This window comes from Schistocerca cancellata, chromosome 8 (assembly GCF_023864275.1).
Source record: "Schistocerca cancellata isolate TAMUIC-IGC-003103 chromosome 8, iqSchCanc2.1, whole genome shotgun sequence".
In the NCBI taxonomy this organism is placed as follows: Eukaryota; Metazoa; Arthropoda; class Insecta; order Orthoptera; family Acrididae; genus Schistocerca; species Schistocerca cancellata.
In genome coordinates, this window is record NC_064633.1 from 504,094,004 (window position 1) to 504,113,267 (window position 19,264).

A 19,264-nucleotide genomic window follows, 5' to 3' on the forward strand; every position below is an offset into this window, starting at 1 on the left:
CGTAGGGTATGTATTGCCCCTTGAGTTCTGATGTTTCTCTGGAGCTATGATCCTGCAGGTCGGCTCATACCAGTCATTCCAACCATCTAAAAATTATTTTTTCGGTATTTTCCAAGTGAGGTTTTCAAAATTATGATTGAGTAAAACTGACACCTTTCAGCATCTGTCTTCTCTGGAATTGCAATTCTTCTGTCATGTATTGACACTAAAAATCATGAAGAATTCCTTTAACCTGTACGTATGGACACACCACCGTATGCACATCAAGAGCAGAACTTCGGAACATTCAGGGGAAAAGAAACTAAAAGCATCTAGAATGTGATATGGTTGAAGATTGCAAGAAATGAAAGGGGGCCATAATTTAGGAAACAAAAAGCTCTATGGAAGCTAGGTGAGCTAAGAAATCAATGTAGGGCAGTGTATGCCCCCCTCCTCTCCTTCCTAATTAAAGTTATTGTCCACAATGAACAAAGTCATTATGAAAGAGTTGAGAGAAACAAGGACTACAATAAACTTTGTTGTTTACTGAGCTTCTCGTGTAGAGTTCACTCCAGTTCTTCTTGTCTATGGATGTGATTCTTGAAACTGAAATTCTCATGTGTTTCCTCAAGGTTGAATTGATCTAAATAAATAGTTGTTGGAGAATTTTTGTTCTTACGTTGATATATTTTGTCAGATTTTAGTGTATCGGACAATCTTTTGAATTTTCACATTAATAAAGGCAAAATTTTATATTTCGCTGACAATACAAAGATACATCCGATCACATTGGAGGCATGCCAACAACTACTTCATTCTGCGGTAATAACCATATTCCAAAGGGTTTATAGTTTTTTTTGACAAATGAATTTTTGTTAATTTAGATTATTATTTCATAAATGAATCAGAAATAAAGATAGTAAACAGTACTTGATTGCGTAATTAATAATAGAAATTTTAAGTGTGCCAAATAATTCGGATTTCGAAACATTTCTAAGAAAATAATTTTCACTCTACATTCAGAGCTAGTACTTGTCGATTGTAGCATCGAAAATATAGTAATTCATTTTCATAAAATATACTCTGCATTAAATTATATAAGAGTTTTCAGAAAAGCAGCTGCGATAATACTGACCTGTCCAACATTCGAAAAATAATACCAGTAACGACAACTACCGTTGAAGAAAAGTAATGCTAGATGAGGTGTCCCTTTCACAACACTTACCATGACAAACGACAAGTTTTTTGGACTACTGCGTCTGCAGCTCGTGGTCGTGCGGTAGCGTTCTCGCTTCCCACGCCCGGATTCCCGGGTTCGATTCCCGGTGGGGTCAGGAATTTTCTCTGCCTTGTGATGACTGGGTGTTGTGTGATGTCCTTAGGTTAGTTAGGTTTAAGTAGTTCTAAGTTCTAGGGGACTGATGACCATAGATGTTAAGTCCCACAGTGCTCAGACACATTTGAACAATATTTTGTCGATGAATTTCAATTAGTTTCACATCATGCAAATTCAGAAAACGAATGATTGCACGCTGTTCAAGTAAGGAGAACGTCGCCATTTTAAGTATTTAAAGCAGTTCTCATTCTCGCCGCTGGCGGTAAAATTCCATCTGCCGCACGGTGCTGCTATCTCTGGGACGTATTGACAATGAACGCGGCCTCATTTTAACCCTGCTGTTCTGTTCACTTTTACTTGACATATATACTGTTCGGGTCAATATGACCCGACATATCAAAATGCTTTAGAAACATAAATTTTGGTACAGTTTTAGCTATCGACATTGTTGTTCTATTCCAGTACCTTGTTAGTAATAATAATAATAATAATAATAATAATAATAATGGTAATAATAATAATAATAACAATGCATACAACTTTATTGAGGGATATTTTTCATTTAAATATGCACATAAATTTGAAACAACAGACAGTTTCCATTACAGGCATTCAACTTAGAAAGCACTACAGTTTTTCCATACTTCTATTCTTATTGTTGACAGTTTAGACGTAAGTATTGACATTTTCTAACAACAGACAGTTGTCATTACAGATATTCATCTTAGAGCACACTACAGTACAGAACACACTACAGTTTTTTTATTACATTCCAACATAGAAAGCACTACAACTTTAGAATCCTCTCTTCTTACTGATTGTAGTTTAGGCACAAGTATTCACATAAATTTGAAACAACAGAATTTTCAATACAATCATCTTATAAAATACTACAGTTCTTTTCTTACTGCTTGCACTGTGGACACAAGTAGGTTACATGTTTCTTGCAAATATGTTTACTACATTTTCCACACACCATGTTTGTTTTATTGTCATTACTTGATGGACAGAACTTACAGCGTGCACGTTTTGTAGATTTTCTTGTTGTTACCGATTCTGACACACCACCCACATCATTCGGGTTTTGGATGCTTGTGACCATTCTCAAAGAATCTTCTGTTCTTGGGAAATGCGTTCTTGATGCAATATGTTCTTTTATCAGTGACTTTCCAAGTTCCTCCAAGAATATTCTCCTTCTAGTCAATTTGCTTGCATTCCAATTAGGGTCAACCGAAATCCACAAAACGTATGCATTATAAGCAGAAACATCAAGAATATTGTAGAAAACTATCATTGGCCACCTATTACTTTTTCGTTTGCATGTATATGTACCTAATAACTGATCAAGCGTGTCTACAGCACCTTTGGTTGAATTATAGTCCAAAATCATTTTTGGCTTCTTATCAGCCCTGTCACTGATTTCCGCATCATGGTGGAGAGTGCTCATAAGTACAACATTCTTGTGTCTCTTAGGAATATAATTAACCACAGTAGTGTCATTTGTGAAGTAAAATGAAGAGCTGTGTACCTCCTTGTTGGTCATTTTGTGTGGAAGCTCCGGCTTATTTTTCCGTATAGTTCCCAACATAGTCAATTTCCTTTTCAGAAGCAGCTGCCCCAAATTGTACGACGTAAAAAAGTTGTCACACGTGATATTCTGACCACGTAACTCAGAAGTGAGATCAGATACCACCCTCATTCCCTGATTTCTTTCTGGTGCCGCTCCACTCACCTTTCCTGTATAAATTTGGGCTTTCAGTACGTATGAAGTTTTGCTGTCACACATGGTCCATATTTTGATCCCATATTTTGCCGGTTTACTTGGGATATACTGCTTGAATGGACAGCGACCTCTAAATGCTACTAACTGCTCGTCAACAGTAACATTTTCTCCTGGATTATACAGTTGAGGAAGGACCTCTACCCACTTCTCCCAAATACTACGAATTGCGGCAAGTTTGTCAGTACGTCGTCTTTCCTCTCTAGTAGATTTCTTGTCAAATCGCAGGACACGTGATATCTTACAGAATGTTTCATGAGACATGGTTGCTCGAAATATGTTTCGCCCAGTATCTTTATCCCACAAACTTTTTGTAGACTCCCCATGAGATCGATATACACCCGCTAGGAGTAAGAGTCCTAAGTATGCATGGAAAACAGAACCATCAATATCTGTCCACTGTTCACCATAAACTCGCTGCCCTTCAATATTTGTCATCTCTATTATTTCATTTTGAAGCGCTGTGTGAAATACTGCTTCAAATGAACATTTTACATCAGATATTCTGCTGACTGCATACCTGGTAACTCCTGGGGTACTCTTGATGATGTTCGAAGCTGGTAGGCGACCATGTTGTGCTGGTGGATGCAACTGCCATTCTATATTCCCATTTTTAGAAAGAAAAGTCTCTACACTATTTTGTATGGGCTGTGGACTGTCGTAACTGTCATCGGAACACTCGCTTTCAGATGCATTGCTGATGTGATCTTCAAACTCAGAAAGTGATCCTTCATCTGGTGAGGCATTTACTATTTCTTCCAACTCACGATCATTCAATGGTCTCATCGCCATGGTGTCACAAGTCAAACTGGGCAGAAACAAAGCATTCCAATTATTGAGAACTGCCAATTATTATTTCCTGGGGAAAGCAACAAACAAGCCCATTGTTGTGAACGCATGGAGCTTTAGGTGATTGTTGAGAGTAAGTTGGAATGATGCAGTCACTATTCCCACACAACACAACAAAAATAATTTTCGCCATTTCCAGATTTTAGAAATAAATACGAGTTACACTAAACATATTTGTGTCGGGTCATTATGACCCGAACATTACATATGCAACTATTACAGTTGAAGCCCAAACTTCTTAAACTTTTTTAAAACCTTTTAAAACACATGCTGCTCATCCATTTTCAGACAAAGTCACAAAGTTTCATAAATATATATTGGTATTTACATAATGTAAAATAACGTTCATATTCGTTTCGGGTCATATAGACCCGAACAGAACAGCAGGGTTAAAACAATGCGCATGTTTCTATCTCTTTCCAGTCCGGAGAAAAAAAATCGGAGGCCTTAGAACTTGAATGCACCTCGTATTGTCGTAGTTTAAAAATTGAAAATATTTTATTCACAGCTGAGAACACACTAAGTGTTGCGCAGTGTCGGGCTGCTGCAGATGAGAACAAGCTGGAAGATTTTAGGTATTGCAGCGATTGAGGATGAAGAGAGTACTTGTTGCTTACCGATGACGGTGAGGTTGACGGCGAGGAGTCGCGGCGGGTGCGTGGCCACCTGGCACAGGTAGGCGCCCTCGTCCTGGCGCCGCACCGGCTCGATGGCCAGCCGCCAGTTGTTGGGGTACTGGAAGCGCACCGACAGCCGCGGGTCGGCGCTGTACGCGCTGTCGCCCACCGTCAGCAGGCTCACGCGGTCCGACAGCAGCCGCAGCCACGCCACCTGCACGTCACGTCACCACACCTGTACACCACTCGTCGTCGAAACACCCGAAATAAGCTAGGTGGCCGCTACACAAAGTATTACAAAACAACAATGGTACTACCTATTGTCATTATAGAGGTTGTTTTAAAACTCATTGACCAAACAGTACTGTGGATAGTGCCATGTCTTTGAAAAAGGCCTAAGACTACTTAAATCTTCAGAAATGACATTCCTTAGATCAATGAAGCGCTGCAAAAGAGTAGAAAGGATAAGAAACGAAGCAATAAGAAAAGAACTGGCGGTATTGTCATTAACTACAAAGTAATTATGCAAAATAGCATTGGAAAGATCACATTTTGCATATGTCACCTCAAAATATTCCTCGACGAGCAATGGAACATAATCCTGTTGGAATGAGAACTGTGGGAGCTCCAAGAAGAGATGGTGTGACCAGAACAGGACATGAGGCCTACTTCTGGACTGGCAGAAGAAGAACAAGGAGGAGGAGGAGGAGAAACCCATTGTCATGTCGTGTTTGTGCACGAAGATTCCATAACTTGCTAAATCCATCAGATTGGAAACTGCTTCGTATTGCCCAAGCACAACCCCCCCCCCCACCCACCCACATTCCCAATTACACTTCTTCGAGTCCCCGACGCCCTCACCTCTGTGCTCTGTCACACAAAGGATACATTCAACACTCTGCATGCAGCATATGGAACAACTGCGAAAACTAATAAATACTCCAATCTCATCAGCGGGTTCCCAACCAAGAATAAACAGCGCAAAGTCAGGATAAGACTGTCTTTCATCACACTTGTCACACTCCACGTACAATACATTATTGACTAACTTTTAGGAAACCCTATTTATATCTTGCATTAATTGTTTCACTAAATTCTCTAGGCCACCAATTGTTCCCGGAGAAATAGTAAGGACAGAGATTCTAGGCACTCTATTACCCTTGGCGTTGGAAATTACCCCGAAAATGCGAAAATACCAGCAATGATCAACGGCATGAAGATGCAGAAGGCAATGGATATTACCCCATTAAAGACACGTAATGTGTATGCTCAGGACATCTGGCCTGTAAGCGTGTGTCATGATGATCTATCCACTGGCTGAAGATTCCAGGTTAATTCCCCATTCAGATACCCTGCAGAGGGCTGCCAAGGGGCAGATGACCAACGACATAAAGATTGAATAACCAACGTTCTACGAATCAGGGTGTGGAATGTAAGAAGTCTGAATGTGGTAGGGATGATGGAAAACCTAATATGTCAATTTCAGAGCTCGCTCTACTTATTGTGAGTTTCAGTAAGGTGAAATGGAAAGTAGACAAGGATTTCCGATCAGAAGACTGTAGGGTAACATCAACAGCAGCAGAACTGGAGCAGGATTCGTTGTAAATAAGAAATTATGGCAGAGAATGCGCAACTATGAACAGTTCAGTGATAGAGTTGTTCTCTTTATATTCGACAAAAAACCAATGCTGACACTGATAATTCAGATGTGCATGCAAAAGTCCAAAGCAGATGAAGGGCAAATAAAGTATGTGAGGTTATTCAACGGGTAATTCTGTATTTAAAAGTAGACAGCCATAAGGGTTTGGCATGCGGCCCTAGGGGAAGGAGTAAAAGAAAGTGTTTCGGAAGAGTGCGACCTAGGTGATATGTTCTTCAAGGATCGCAACTGTAGATGGTATAAATGGAAAAGATTTGGAGCCAAGAGAAAATTCCAGTTGCATTATATTTTGGTCAGACAGAGATTCCGAAACCCTGTAGTATGTTTAGAGTCAGATATAATACAATAATGATGAAAAGCAGACGGAAATTTCACAGTGTAGTACGGAAAAGTCAGTATGAAATTAAGTAGGAAGCACAAAAATATTGAGACAAAGAGGGAATACAGCAATATAAATTCCTTACAAGTGAAATAAATAGAAATCCAGGAGAGCTAAGACGAAATGATTGCAGGTAAGCTGTGTAGAAATAAAAAAGAAAAGATCGTTTAGAAGGCTGATTCACTATATTGAAAAGACAAAACAGTCTTCGGTGAAATTAAAAGGAAGTGTGGTAATATAAATATTTAAATAATTATTCCACTGTTAAATGCCGAATAGAGAGCAGATAGGTCGCCAGAATACACTGGAGGGCCCTATGATGGGGAAGACTTGTCTGATGACGTGTTACAAGAAATAGAAGACGTGTTAGGGATGACACAAGGCATCCAGTACTAGTGTCAGAGTTTAAAGGAGCTCCCTAAGATTTAAGCGCAAATAATCCAGATGCGATAGAAAATATTCCCTTGCAATTTCGAATACCATTGGGGAAGTAGCAACAAACGACTGTTCAAATTGGTGTGTTTGAGACTGGCGACGTACCTTCACATTTTGGGATAAAATATCATCTTACAATTCTGAAGATAGAAAGGGAAGACAGGTTCGAAACTATCGCACAGTCATATAACATCTCATGCATCCAAGTTGCTGACCCGAATAATTTGCCTCAGGATCACGGTTTCTCGGATTTGACTCCCGGTTCGGTCGGTTTTTTTATGTTGTCCTCGTAATTTCATTATCATTCAGGAAAAGTGGCATGACTAGACTGTGAAAACATTGAGAATTTGTAAGGGCGCTGATAACCGTTCAGTCCAGCGCCCCACCAACTAAATTCCGTCAGCGTAATCATCAGAATAATTTGCAGAAGAATTGGATAGAAAATTGAGTATCAGTTAGATGACACTCTGGGTTTTGGAAAGGTGAAGGGACCAGCGAGGCAGTTTTTCTTTGCGCTTGATAAAGGAAGCAAGACTGAAGAAAACTCACAATACACTCATAGCAATTGTCGGTCTAGAAGAAGCGTTTAGACATTTTGAAATGGTGCTAGATGTTTGGAATGCTGAGAAATGTAGAAGTAAGGGTAAGCTGCAGGAAGGTGTGAGTGATAAACAATACGTACAAGAATCAAGAGGCATGTATAATATCAGAAGGCCAAAAACGAAGCTCTGGCTAAAAAGGGTTACGACAAAGAGGAAGCCTGTCGCCCCTACTGTTCTGTCAATACATCGAAGAAGCAATGACGGAAATAAAAGAAAGGTAGCAGAGTGGGATTAAAATTCAAGGTGAAAGGGTACCAATGGTAAGATTCGCTCATGACTTTGCTATCCTCAGTGAAAATGAAACAGTGGAATGAACAGTCTACAAGTGCGTTTAACCTGGGTTTGTTGCTGTACCCTTTCTCACATATAAGTAGAAGAGCCCAACGCGAAAACAGGTGTTAATGGAATCACTCGCATGCACATGATAAGAAAAAAAGCATGCAACCTACCTGCGTACCTCGGCTTCCAAGCGGACAAGCTACCACCACACGTTGCTGAGCCGCAAGACGCACTCGTGTGTAAGGAAGTTAAGGAATTCTGCCACTTTTGATGTGAGACAACCCGTGACGACGAAGCTGGGATGACATAAAAAGAAGCCTATTACAGGCAAAGGGGGCGTTTCCGGTCAAGAGAAGTCACACATAGGCATTAATACGATGGAGAAATTTCTAAGAATGGACGTTTGCAGCACAACGTTGTACGGTAGTGAATCACGGATAGTGGAAAAACCGTAACAGAAGAGAATCGAAGCGTTTGAGAAGTGGTTCTATAGAGGAATGTTGAAACGCAGGCGGAATGGTAAGATAAGGAAGAAGAGGTTCCTCGCAGAATCGGCGAAGAAACGAACTTACGGAAAACAGTGATGGGAAGGAGAAGGATGACAGGGGATATATGTTAATGCAGCATGGAATAACCCCCTTGGTTCGAAAGGGAACTGCTCAGAGTAAAAGATGTAGGGGAGACAGACGTTGGAATACATCCAGTCAATAGCTGATGATGAAGGCGGCAAATGCTACTCTGAAACGCACAGGATGGTACGGGAGACGGATTAATGGCGGGTCGCATCAAACCAGTCAGATGATCGATTATTGAACGAAAGAAATAATAAAATAAAAGAAAAAATGGTAAAAGGTAATTCATAGAGCTACATTGTGCACCACTAAACTCAATCACGTCAGACAGCTCGCCAGTGTCGGTGGTGAATTGTCGCACATTCAAGAAGAAGTGTCAGCTTCTGGTGTTATCATCTCCAAAGTGGCGTCCAAAGCGGACGTTTATATCAGACAATCAGAGGCTGGTAACACCCTCCCCTCCACTGTAGCTTCTTGTATCATTTTGTCGTTTGTGTAGCTTTCAAACAGTGATTAACCTGTCATTTTAGTTCGTGGATGTCAGATCCTCTTTGCCTATATATGCCTTGGGTTTAGGAAGTAGTCTTTTTTAAAGTTATCAGGGCACACAGAAGCTAAATTGAGAGCCGTGATTCTTCAAATCTTATTTTGGAGCGGATCCACATGTTGACAAAGTTGTTTCGACTGCGCTAAAGAAGTTTCCGTAGGAAGCCTTTACACATCTTCAGTACAGTTCTGACGTCTCCCCATTCTATTCCATTTCTTAGAACCCTGAAGAAATACATTCGTGGCCGTCAATTTGCTTCGGACGAGGCAGTGCACTCCTGACTAATATACACTCCTGGAAATTGAAATAAGAACACCGTGAATTCATTGTCCCAGGAAGGGGAAACTTTATTGACACATTCCTGGGGTCAGATACATCACATGATCACACTGACAGAACCACAGGCACATAGACACAGGCAACAGAGCATGCACAATGTCGGCACTAGTACAGTGTATATCCACCTTTCGCAGCAATGCAGGCTGCTATTCTCCCATGGAGACGATCATAGAGATGCTGGATGTAGTCCTGTGGAACGGCTTGCCATGCCATTTCCACCTGGCGCCTTAGTTGGACCAGCGTTCGTGCTGGACGTGCAGACCGCGTGAGACGACGCTTCATCCAGTCCCAAACATGCTCAATGGGGGACAGATCCGGAGATCTTGCTGGCCAGGGTAGTTGACTTACACCTTCTAGAGCACGTTGGGTGGCACGGGATACATGCGGACGTGCATTGTCCTGTTGGAACAGCAAGTTCCCTTGCCGGTCTAGGAATGGTAGAACGATGGGTTCGATGACGGTTTGGATGTACCGTGCACTATTCAGTGTCCCCTCGACGATCAGCAGTGGTGTACGGCCAGTGTAGGAGATCGCTTCCCACACCATGATGCCGGGTGTTGGCCCTAAGTGCCTCGGTCGTATGCAGTCCTGATTGTGGCGTTCACCTGCACGGCGCCAAACACGCATACGACCATCATTGGCACCAAGGCAGAAGCGACTCTCATCGCTGAAGACGACACGTCTCCATTCGTCCCTCCATTCACGCCTGTCGCGACACCACTGGAGGCGGGCTGCACGATGTTGGGGCGTGAGCGGAAGACGGCCTAACGGTGAGCGGGACCGTAGCCCAGCTTCATGGAGACGGTTGCGAATGGTCCTCGCCGATACCCCAGGAGCAACAGTGTCCCTAATTTGCTGGGAAGTGGCGGTGCGGTCCCCTACGGCACTGCGTAGGATCCTACGGTCTTGGCGTGCATCCGTGCGTCGCTGCGGTCCGGTCCCAGGTCGACGGGCATGTGCACCTTCCGCCGACCACTGGCGACAACATCGATGTACTGTGGAGACCTCACGCCCCACGTGTTGAGCAATTCGGCCGTACGTCGACCCGGCCTCCCGCATGCCCACGTTACACCCTCGCTCAAAGTCCGTCAACTGCACATACGGTTCACGTCCACGCTGTCGCGGCATGCTACCAGTGTTAAAGACTGCGATGGAGCTCCGTATGCCACAGCAAACTGGCTGACACTGACGGCGGCGGTGCACAAATGCTGCGCAGCTAGCGCCATTCGACGGCCAACACCGCGGTTCCTGGTGTGTCCGCTGTGCCGTGCGTGTGATCATTGCTTGTACAGCCCTCTCGCAGTGTCCGGAGCAAGTATGGTGGGTCTGACACACCAGTGTCAATGTGTTCTTTTTTCCATTTCCAGGAGTGTAATAATTACTTAAGTAACGACAAACATTTTTCTATGAAGGTATAAATGTATTAATAGTTATGACGAAAACGATGATATACAGGCTACTTACTTTTTTCTCATCGTTTCTGTTCTCATTTTACGCCTTATTCTATGAGCCAGTTCTAACTCGTATCTGGAAAGAAACACATGTGCTCCACGATGCTCCCATTTTGTTGCCTAAAGATTTCCATCGCTCTGCAATCCGGCCGTGTATCAACTGGTGTAACTGCTCGCCTTCCTCTGTATCATTGTTAGTAACCCACCAACTATGGACGAGCAACCTTGCCCCTAATATTCTCACAAATCCATTTCAATCAGAAAACCCTTATTATAATGAGTTTATGTTAGTCGCACGCAAGTTAATAAATTATGTAAGTATTTGTGTTCAGTGACACAGAAATCCATGTGGTAGTTTACGAACACGTAACAAATGCCATTCTTCAGTCTTAAAGTCCACTGAGCCATGCCAGGAACGTCTCTAGCAATCGATATGCCACGAGTGCAGTGTGGCTCATGCAATCAGTGGCCAGGGAGCAAGAGTCTCATTAGAGGAGGCCAAGACGTTATTGTCACATATTTGCTCCAAACTTTGTTCATCTTTAGTAGGCCTCGAAACCAACAAAATGTTCAAGTAGTCAGGTGCATTACATCTGCAATTCTGAGAGAATCTCTACTATGTAACTGATGTATCTGTGCGTAGATAATGAACGTTAGAGTTGATCGCGGTCGAGTGGTCTTCGGCACGGTAGCTTGGCGTTTTCGGTCAGACGTTTACCTGCCCTCTGTAATAAAATAGAATGAGTGAAAGGATCAACAATGAACTCCCACTGGTGTCATGGGACATCCACCCTGAACTAATCTAACGAAGAAAAACGAATGCAATTGAGACAAATAAAAGAAAGTAGCAGGTGTTCGAGAAACGTATAACAAGCGCCCTTGAGGCGGCGATTCCACTCCATCTAAGACATAATTTTAAATATATTTTTCATTCACCACTGGCCACATTATTTCGCTTATATGACATTTGAGAGGATGTGTAATTTTAAAAACCACGTCTATTTGCATAAAGTTTTAGTGAATTTCATGTTAATTAAGTACTAATTGGTTCAAATGGTTCAAATGGCTCTGAGCACTATGGGACTTAACTTCTGAGGTCATCAGTCCCCTAGAACTTAGAACTACTTAAACCTAACTAACCTAAGGACATCACGCACATCCATGCGCGAGGCAGGGTTCGAACCTGCGACCGTAGCGGCTGCGCGGTTCCAGACTGAAGCGCCTAGAGCCGCTCAGCCACACAAGCCGGCTCTAGTAGAAATTATTTATGATTAAATTAATTTATTAGAACAAACAGAGTTATATCTATCGATTAGTAAATGAAGAAACGCATCATTGAGTTTTCCTAAAAATGTATGCCTGTTGTGATTCGTGAAATCCCTTTTACAAGCAATCTGGTAAGGTATCGGTAACAACATTGCACCGCGACGCATCGAGCTGCAGACCCAGGGGAAAGCCCCATTTGGCAGGTAACCTGTTAACCTGCGTAGTTGTGAGACGTTACTAATCTGTATCTGCATCTGCATCTACGTGATTACTCTGCTGTTCACAATAAAGTGCCTGGCAGAGGATTCAGTGAACCACATTCAAGCTGTCTTTCTACCATTCCACTCTCGAACGGTGCGCGGGAAAAACGAGCACTAAAATTTCTCTGTGCGAGCCCTGATTTCTCTTAGTTTATAGTGATGATCATTTCTCCTTATATAGGTGGGTGCCAACAGAATGTTATCGCAATCGGAGGAGAAAAATGGTGATATAAAGTTCAAGAGAAGACCCCATCACAACGAAAAACGCCTTTGTTATAACAACTGCCACTGCAAATCACGTATCATGCCTGTGGCACTATCTCTCCAATTTCGCGATAATACAAAACAAGCCGCCCTTCTTTGAATTTTTCCAATGTCATCCGTCAGTCCCACCTGATGCGAATCCCATACCGCACAGCAATACTCCAGAATAGAGCGGACATGCGTGGTGTAAGCAGTCTCTTTAGTAGACCTGCTCCAGCTTCTAAATGTTCTGCCAATGAATCGCTGTCTTTGGTTGGCTATACCCACAACATTGTCTACGTGATCGATCCAATTTAGGTTATTTGTAATTGAAATCCCTAGGTATTTAGTTGAATTTACAGCATTCAGATTCGTGTGGCTTATCGCGTAAACGAAATTTAGAGGATTTCTTTAGTAATCATGCGAATAACTTCACGCTTTTCTTTATTCAGGGTCAAGTGCCACTTTCCGCACCATACAGACATCTTATCCAAATCAAATTGTAATTCCTTTTGGTCATCTGATGACATTACAAGACGGTAAATGACAGCATCATCAGCAAATAATCTATGAGGGCTACTCATATTGTCCCCTACGTCGTTAATATAGATCAGGTATACTAGAGGGCCTATAAAGTTTCCTTGGGGCACGCAGGATATTACTTCTGTTTTACTCGATGACTTTCCGTCTATTATTAGGAACTGTGACCTTTCTGACAGGAAATCACGAATCCAGTCGCACAACTGAGGCGATATTCCATAGACAGTTTGGTTGGAAGACGATTGTGAGGAACGGCTTCGAAAACCTTCTGGAAATCTAAAAATTTCAAATCAGTTCCACATTCGCTGACGGTAACACTCACTACTTCGTGTGTATAAAGAGCTAGTTCTGTTTCACAAGAATGATGTTTTCTGAATTAGTGCTGACTATGTGTCAGTAAATCCTTTTCTTCGAGGTAATTCATAATGTTCGAACACAGTATATGTTACAAAACCCTACTGCAAATCGACGTTGGTGATGTGGGCCTGTAATTCAGCGAATTATTCCTAGTTCTCTTTTTGGGTATTTGTGTGACTTGAGCAGTTACGGAACTTTCTGTGAGCGAGCGGCTGTATATAGTCGCTAAATATGGAGCTATAATATCAGCAAACTCTGAAATGGAACCGAATTGGTGTAGTATCTTGAGCGGAGGCCTCGTCTTTATTAAGTGATTTAATCTGCTTTGCTAAACGGAGGAGATATACTTCAATTTTTTTCGTCTTGGAAGTTGTTCTTGATTGTAATTCAGGAGTATTTACGTCGTCTTCTTTGGTGAAGGAGTTTGGGAAAACCGTATTTAATAACTCTGTTTTAGTGGCACTGTCATCAGTGACCTCACCGTTTTTACCACGCAGTCTTGCCGCTGGTGTGCATTATATATGAACCGAATGTCATTGCAATTTCTGACAGATTCCGAGACAGAGTTTCGTCGTGGAAATTATTAAAAGCATCTCGCATTGAAGTACGCCCTATATTTCGAATTTCTGGAAAACTTTGCGAATCTTCGGGATTTTGAGTTCTTTTGAAATGTGGCATGTTTCTGTTGCTTCTGCAATAGCGATCTGACCCGTTTTGTGTAGAATGGGGGATCATTACCATCACTCACTAATTTATCTCTCAATTGCCGTCGATACTATCTCTCTGAAATCATTCCACGTCTTTTCTACGCTTACGTGATCAGCTCAGAAGGAGTGGAGACTGTCTCTTAAAAAGACGTTAATAACAATTTTATCGGCTTTATTAAGTAGATGTACTTTGCGCTTCTTTTTCACGGTTATAGGTGTTACGGTATTCAGATTATCAGCAACTGCCTTGTGGTCACTAATCCCTGTATTCTTCATGATACTCCCATTTGTCCAGGAATATTTGTTGCTGAGAGATCAAGTATGCTTTCGCAACTATTTGCGCTTCGAGTTCGCTCATGAACTAATTGTGCAAAATAATTTTCTAAGAAAACACACAGTATAGACGTTTTATGCCTTCCGCTGACTTTAAAGGTATAATTTTTCCAGCATATCGAGGGTAAACTGAAGTCACCAACGACTATAATTGCATGATATGGGTGCCAATTTGAAACGAGACTCAAGTTTTCTATGAACTGTTCAGCAACTCTATCTTCTGTGTCGAAGTGTACCGGGGAGGGGGGCGGGAGGAGGGGCGTCGAGAAAACGATCCTATTAATAGTTTAGTACGTTTGTCAGGTATAACCTCTACCCATACTATTTAGTAGGAACTATCTACTTCAGTTTCACTACAAGGTAAACTACTTCTGACGGCAATAAATACTCCTTTCTGAACACTGTTAGGTCGTTTGAAACAATTTCAGCTGAACTTATTTCCGGCTTTATCCAGCTTTCCGTACCTATAACTATTTGAGGTTCAGTGCTTTCTATTATGACTTGGAGCTCTGGTTCTTTCCCAACACAGCTACGACAATTTACAATTACAATACCGATCGTTCTTGCATCTACCTTACTGTGTTTTACCTCCCCCCTTTTAGACGAAAGCTCTTTCTGTGGTTTCCTGATACCCAGTAACTTAAAAAATAGACCAGTCACATCCACACAGCCCCTGCTACCCGTGCAGCCGCATCCTGTGTGTAATGGACTCCTGAACTATTAAGCGGAACCCGGAAACCCACCACTCGATGGTACAAGTCAAGGAATCTGCATCCTATACGGTCACAGAACCGCCCGAGCTTCTGATTCAGACCCTCGACTCGGCTGTAGACCAAAGGACGATGCTGCAGATGATGGGCTCCACCTTAATCTCGCAAGCAGTCCTCACTATTTCCGCTATCCGACCAAAAACAGAGAGAATCTCCTCTGAACTAACGCTACACATGCCATTGGCACCAACATGAGCCGCCACCTGCAGTTGGCTGCACCCTGTATTCTTCATGGCATCTGGAAGCAGCCTTTCTATATCCGGATTAACTCTCCCTGGGATGCACACAGAGTGAACACTGGTTTCCTTACCCTCCTTGGCAACCATGTTTCTAAGGGGCCCGATTACTGGCCAAACGTTGAAGCTCCCTACTACCAGCAAACCCACCCATTGTGAACGTGCAAGCCGAGAAACTTCCTCTGGAACAGGGTGGACAACTGCACCCGTCTCTGAGACTTCGTCAGCCACAGATAACGCCCAAAACCTGTTCGTCAAACCAACTGGGGAGGCCCTACAATGGACCCCTCAGAAAGTCTCTCGCTGGCTGCCAAAGTTTGGAATGATCTTCCACTCGACCACAGGTGAGGGATCAACCTCAGTGCAGGCTACAGCATTGGATCGATCTTGGGTCACGTGGTACGTGTGCCACTTCCCTCACATACCCGCGTCTGACACCTCCCCCCCCCCCACCCCAGTGATGCCCATTGGTAGCAGCCTCAAGCAGACTGTGTGACAGAAGCCAACACAGTATGGAGCTGTGAGCAAAGGCTCGCGAACTCAGCTCGCATCGGTACACAGCAACCGCAGTTCCTACCCAATACCGAAGCCAGTCCGGTTGAACTCGTAAAAACATGTACTAAATGAACGGTGTACTAGCCTTATTAGGAGCAGGCACTCGCGGTGCACTCTCACTGACGGTCTAATCTATGTAGAAAGAACGAACAGTTTAATGCAAATTTTTCGAATGTCACAAAATTCACACTTTTACTACCAAAATGAGGATTTGGCGGGAGCCGAACCGTCGCCACATAGACGATAGTCTTACGCCGCTCGGACGCTAACCATTTCACCCACCATGTAATCTAACGGCCGGCACCTACGCAGAGATACATCAGCTACATAACAGACGTGTAAAACTTGTCTTGTGATTTTCTCGGGATTGCCACAGTTGTGCACCTTACTACTTGCAGATTGTGCTGTTTTAATGGCCTCCTAAAGGTACGCAAAGTTTAAAGTAATTCCGTGATCCGAACGTCGTGACCTCCATTGTCAAACACGCGTCTGACTGGGAACGAGGAAGTGAACACACAGTCAGATGGAGTGCCATAGTTAGCAGCTAGACTGTGTACTGGAGTCGCGTTGCTGCAACCACTGAGCTTTGAGGACAGAGCCGAGCTTCGGGCATCGATGTTAGGCTGTTTATCTGCCACACCTTGCTGCCCTCCACAGAGAACGGTGTCCGGATGCATGTCTTGCAGTTTACGCACAATGAGTGCAAGCTGTCTGTTTGTCACTCACTTGGCTGCCTTGAACGAAATACGATGCCCGGACGGATGCTACAGTCTGGCAGGCAGTGGGTGCAGGCTATTGACCTGCTTGTTTATTTCTGCCATGTCCGGAGTATGAGATAGATGCTGCACCTTCACTTTCTGAAAGTATGGATGTAGAAGTAATGGGATCATATTACCGTTGTGGTCAGCTGCGGCCTGCCGAAAGCGAGATAATCCACCACGCCAGTAATCGCTGGAGTAATGTCAGTGTCTGCGTGTTGTGGTTCGCCAGGCATTTTTTTCCTAGTAGAATCTATTTCATCTACATTCCTCTTTATAGCTGTCGTATGGTACAGCAGTGTTACAGGTATGTGCAGTGTGGTTAAGCAGAGTATGTGACCTCCTTTGACATTAACGTTGATCTTTTTTTGGTGAGCCGGCCGTGGTGGCCGAGCGGTTGTAGGCGCTACAGTCTGGAACCGCGTGACCGCTACGGTCGCAGGTTCGAATCCTGCCTCGGACATGGATGTGTGTGGTGTCGTTAGGTTAGTTAGGTTTAATTAGTTCTAAGTTCTAGCGGGCTCATGACCTCAGACGTTAAGTCCCATAGTACTCAGAGCCATTTGAACCATTTGTTTTTTGTGACGTCAATGGGCCAATATTGTGGTTGATGATTCGTATTTGCGACATTTTTTGCCTGCCAATGTGGTTCGTTACGGCGCTGCCTTTTAGTTGTGCTTCTTATGGCTTTTGTTAATTGTTGGATTAAGTTAATGTTGCCTCCTTGTGTGAACTTGTATCCTCGTTAATCAGTGTATGTTAGCACTTTGGTCTTTAGTACAAATGAACGGCTTGTTTTGGAATGTGAAGCTCCGTGGTCGTTTTAACGTTAATCTAATGTTTGGCTGGTCCTGTGTTTACATATTCCTGTAAGTGGATGTCTTTTGATGTTTTAGTGATAGGTTTAATTAAGAAGATCGCGACTATTCGATTATTTTTTATCATTTACTGCTCTGGTAGCGGCAAGACTGTCTAACAGAGTTTTCGAAATACGTGAAACCATTGGTCTGAGGTTGCCACCATTTTATTGGGAAAAATACAGTGCGCCAGTTGTGTCACGGTTATGTGAAGACTTCATTAGGTGCGAAGCTAACTCGTTTGTATTTGATATGTATGTTTTTACAGAGTTTTGCTTCGAAGATATATTTCAAAGACATTGCTAATTACTTGGACTGGAGAAAATGCTACTGGTTTCGAAGTTAATGGTACCGTCACTTCTGGTTGTAACAATCTGTATTTTGAGACTGCACAACAGTTTACAGTATTATTAGCACTTTTGGTGTACAGTTGACTCTTAATAGTATATATACGCTGACTGTTGTTTTCAGGGTTCTGTACTTCAGACGATAAAAACGAAACTCCTGTAGCATCACTTTGTTGTCTCTCTGTCTGTCCCACGGTTAAGACCCTTTCTTCTTGTGCACATGTAGAGGTATCAAGTTGAAATTTAGTCACATGCTATGGTCAGCAGACCCTTGGTGGTGTGAGAAACTGAAGCTTCTAATACAATGCAGTCAAATTTCGGCCGTCTCTAAGGACAGAAACGTCAAGTTAAAATTTACGTCAAATACTAAGGTCTAAAGCCTCCTTCCCTAAATCGCACCAGGCAAATACCGGGATGGTTCCTTTGAAAGGGCACGGCCGACTTCCTTCCTCGTCCTTCCCTAATCCTGTGAGACCGATGACCTCGCAAATGGTTCAAATGGTTCTGAGCACTATGGGACTCAACTGCTGAGGTCATTAGTCCCCTAGAACTTAGAACTAGTTAAACCTAACTAACCTAGTGACATCACAAACATCCATACCCGAGGCAGGTTTCGAACCTGCGACCGTAGCGATCTTGCGGTTCCAGGCTGCAGCGCCTTTAACCGCACGGCCACTTCGGCCGGCGATGACCTCGCAGTTTGGTCTCTTCCTTCAAACAACCCAACCCCTCTAAAGCCTCTTGGCTGTGTATACTGTGCACTGATGTCAGAGCAGGAAACAGTTGACATTGTGGCTGCATACTGCGCCGTATTTTCACTTAGTGCCAAACAGTGGAACTATTATTTCTTCAGCGTAGTCCGCGACCGCATCGATTAATGAACATTCGTAAGATGTTTCAACAGCCTGGGACGTATACCGGCCGCACTATATACAGCCCCCACTACAGCACTCAGAACACCGTCAGTTCAATTAAAGCCACCTAGTATCTACACACGTGTCAGGCCCTGTTTCCATCTGAGGTATTAATTCCAATGCATAGATTGCTGATTGGTCTCCTTTACATTGTAAGCAAGAGTAATACTTTTATTCATTATGTTACTTTCATTTCAGGTTCACCTTACGATCTCGAAGTATGGTACAGGTAGTAAAAAAGAAGAAATGCCACAACGAAGGGATAAGATCCTTATTTCATTAATTTCTCCTGTTTT

The 19,264-nt window shown here is 43.0% G+C and overlaps 1 protein-coding gene across 1 annotated transcript in view; it reads right to left on the minus strand.

Moving 5' to 3' along the window:
* The window catches only part of LOC126095650 (zwei Ig domain protein zig-8-like), a 147,913-nt gene that overhangs the window by 107,078 nt on the left and 21,571 nt on the right, over positions 1-19,264 (minus strand). The window contains exon 3 of the mRNA XM_049910411.1: positions 4,562-4,775. Within this exon, the coding sequence (XP_049766368.1) occupies positions 4,562-4,775 (214 nt within the window). The remainder of the gene's footprint in view (positions 1-4,561; positions 4,776-19,264) is intronic.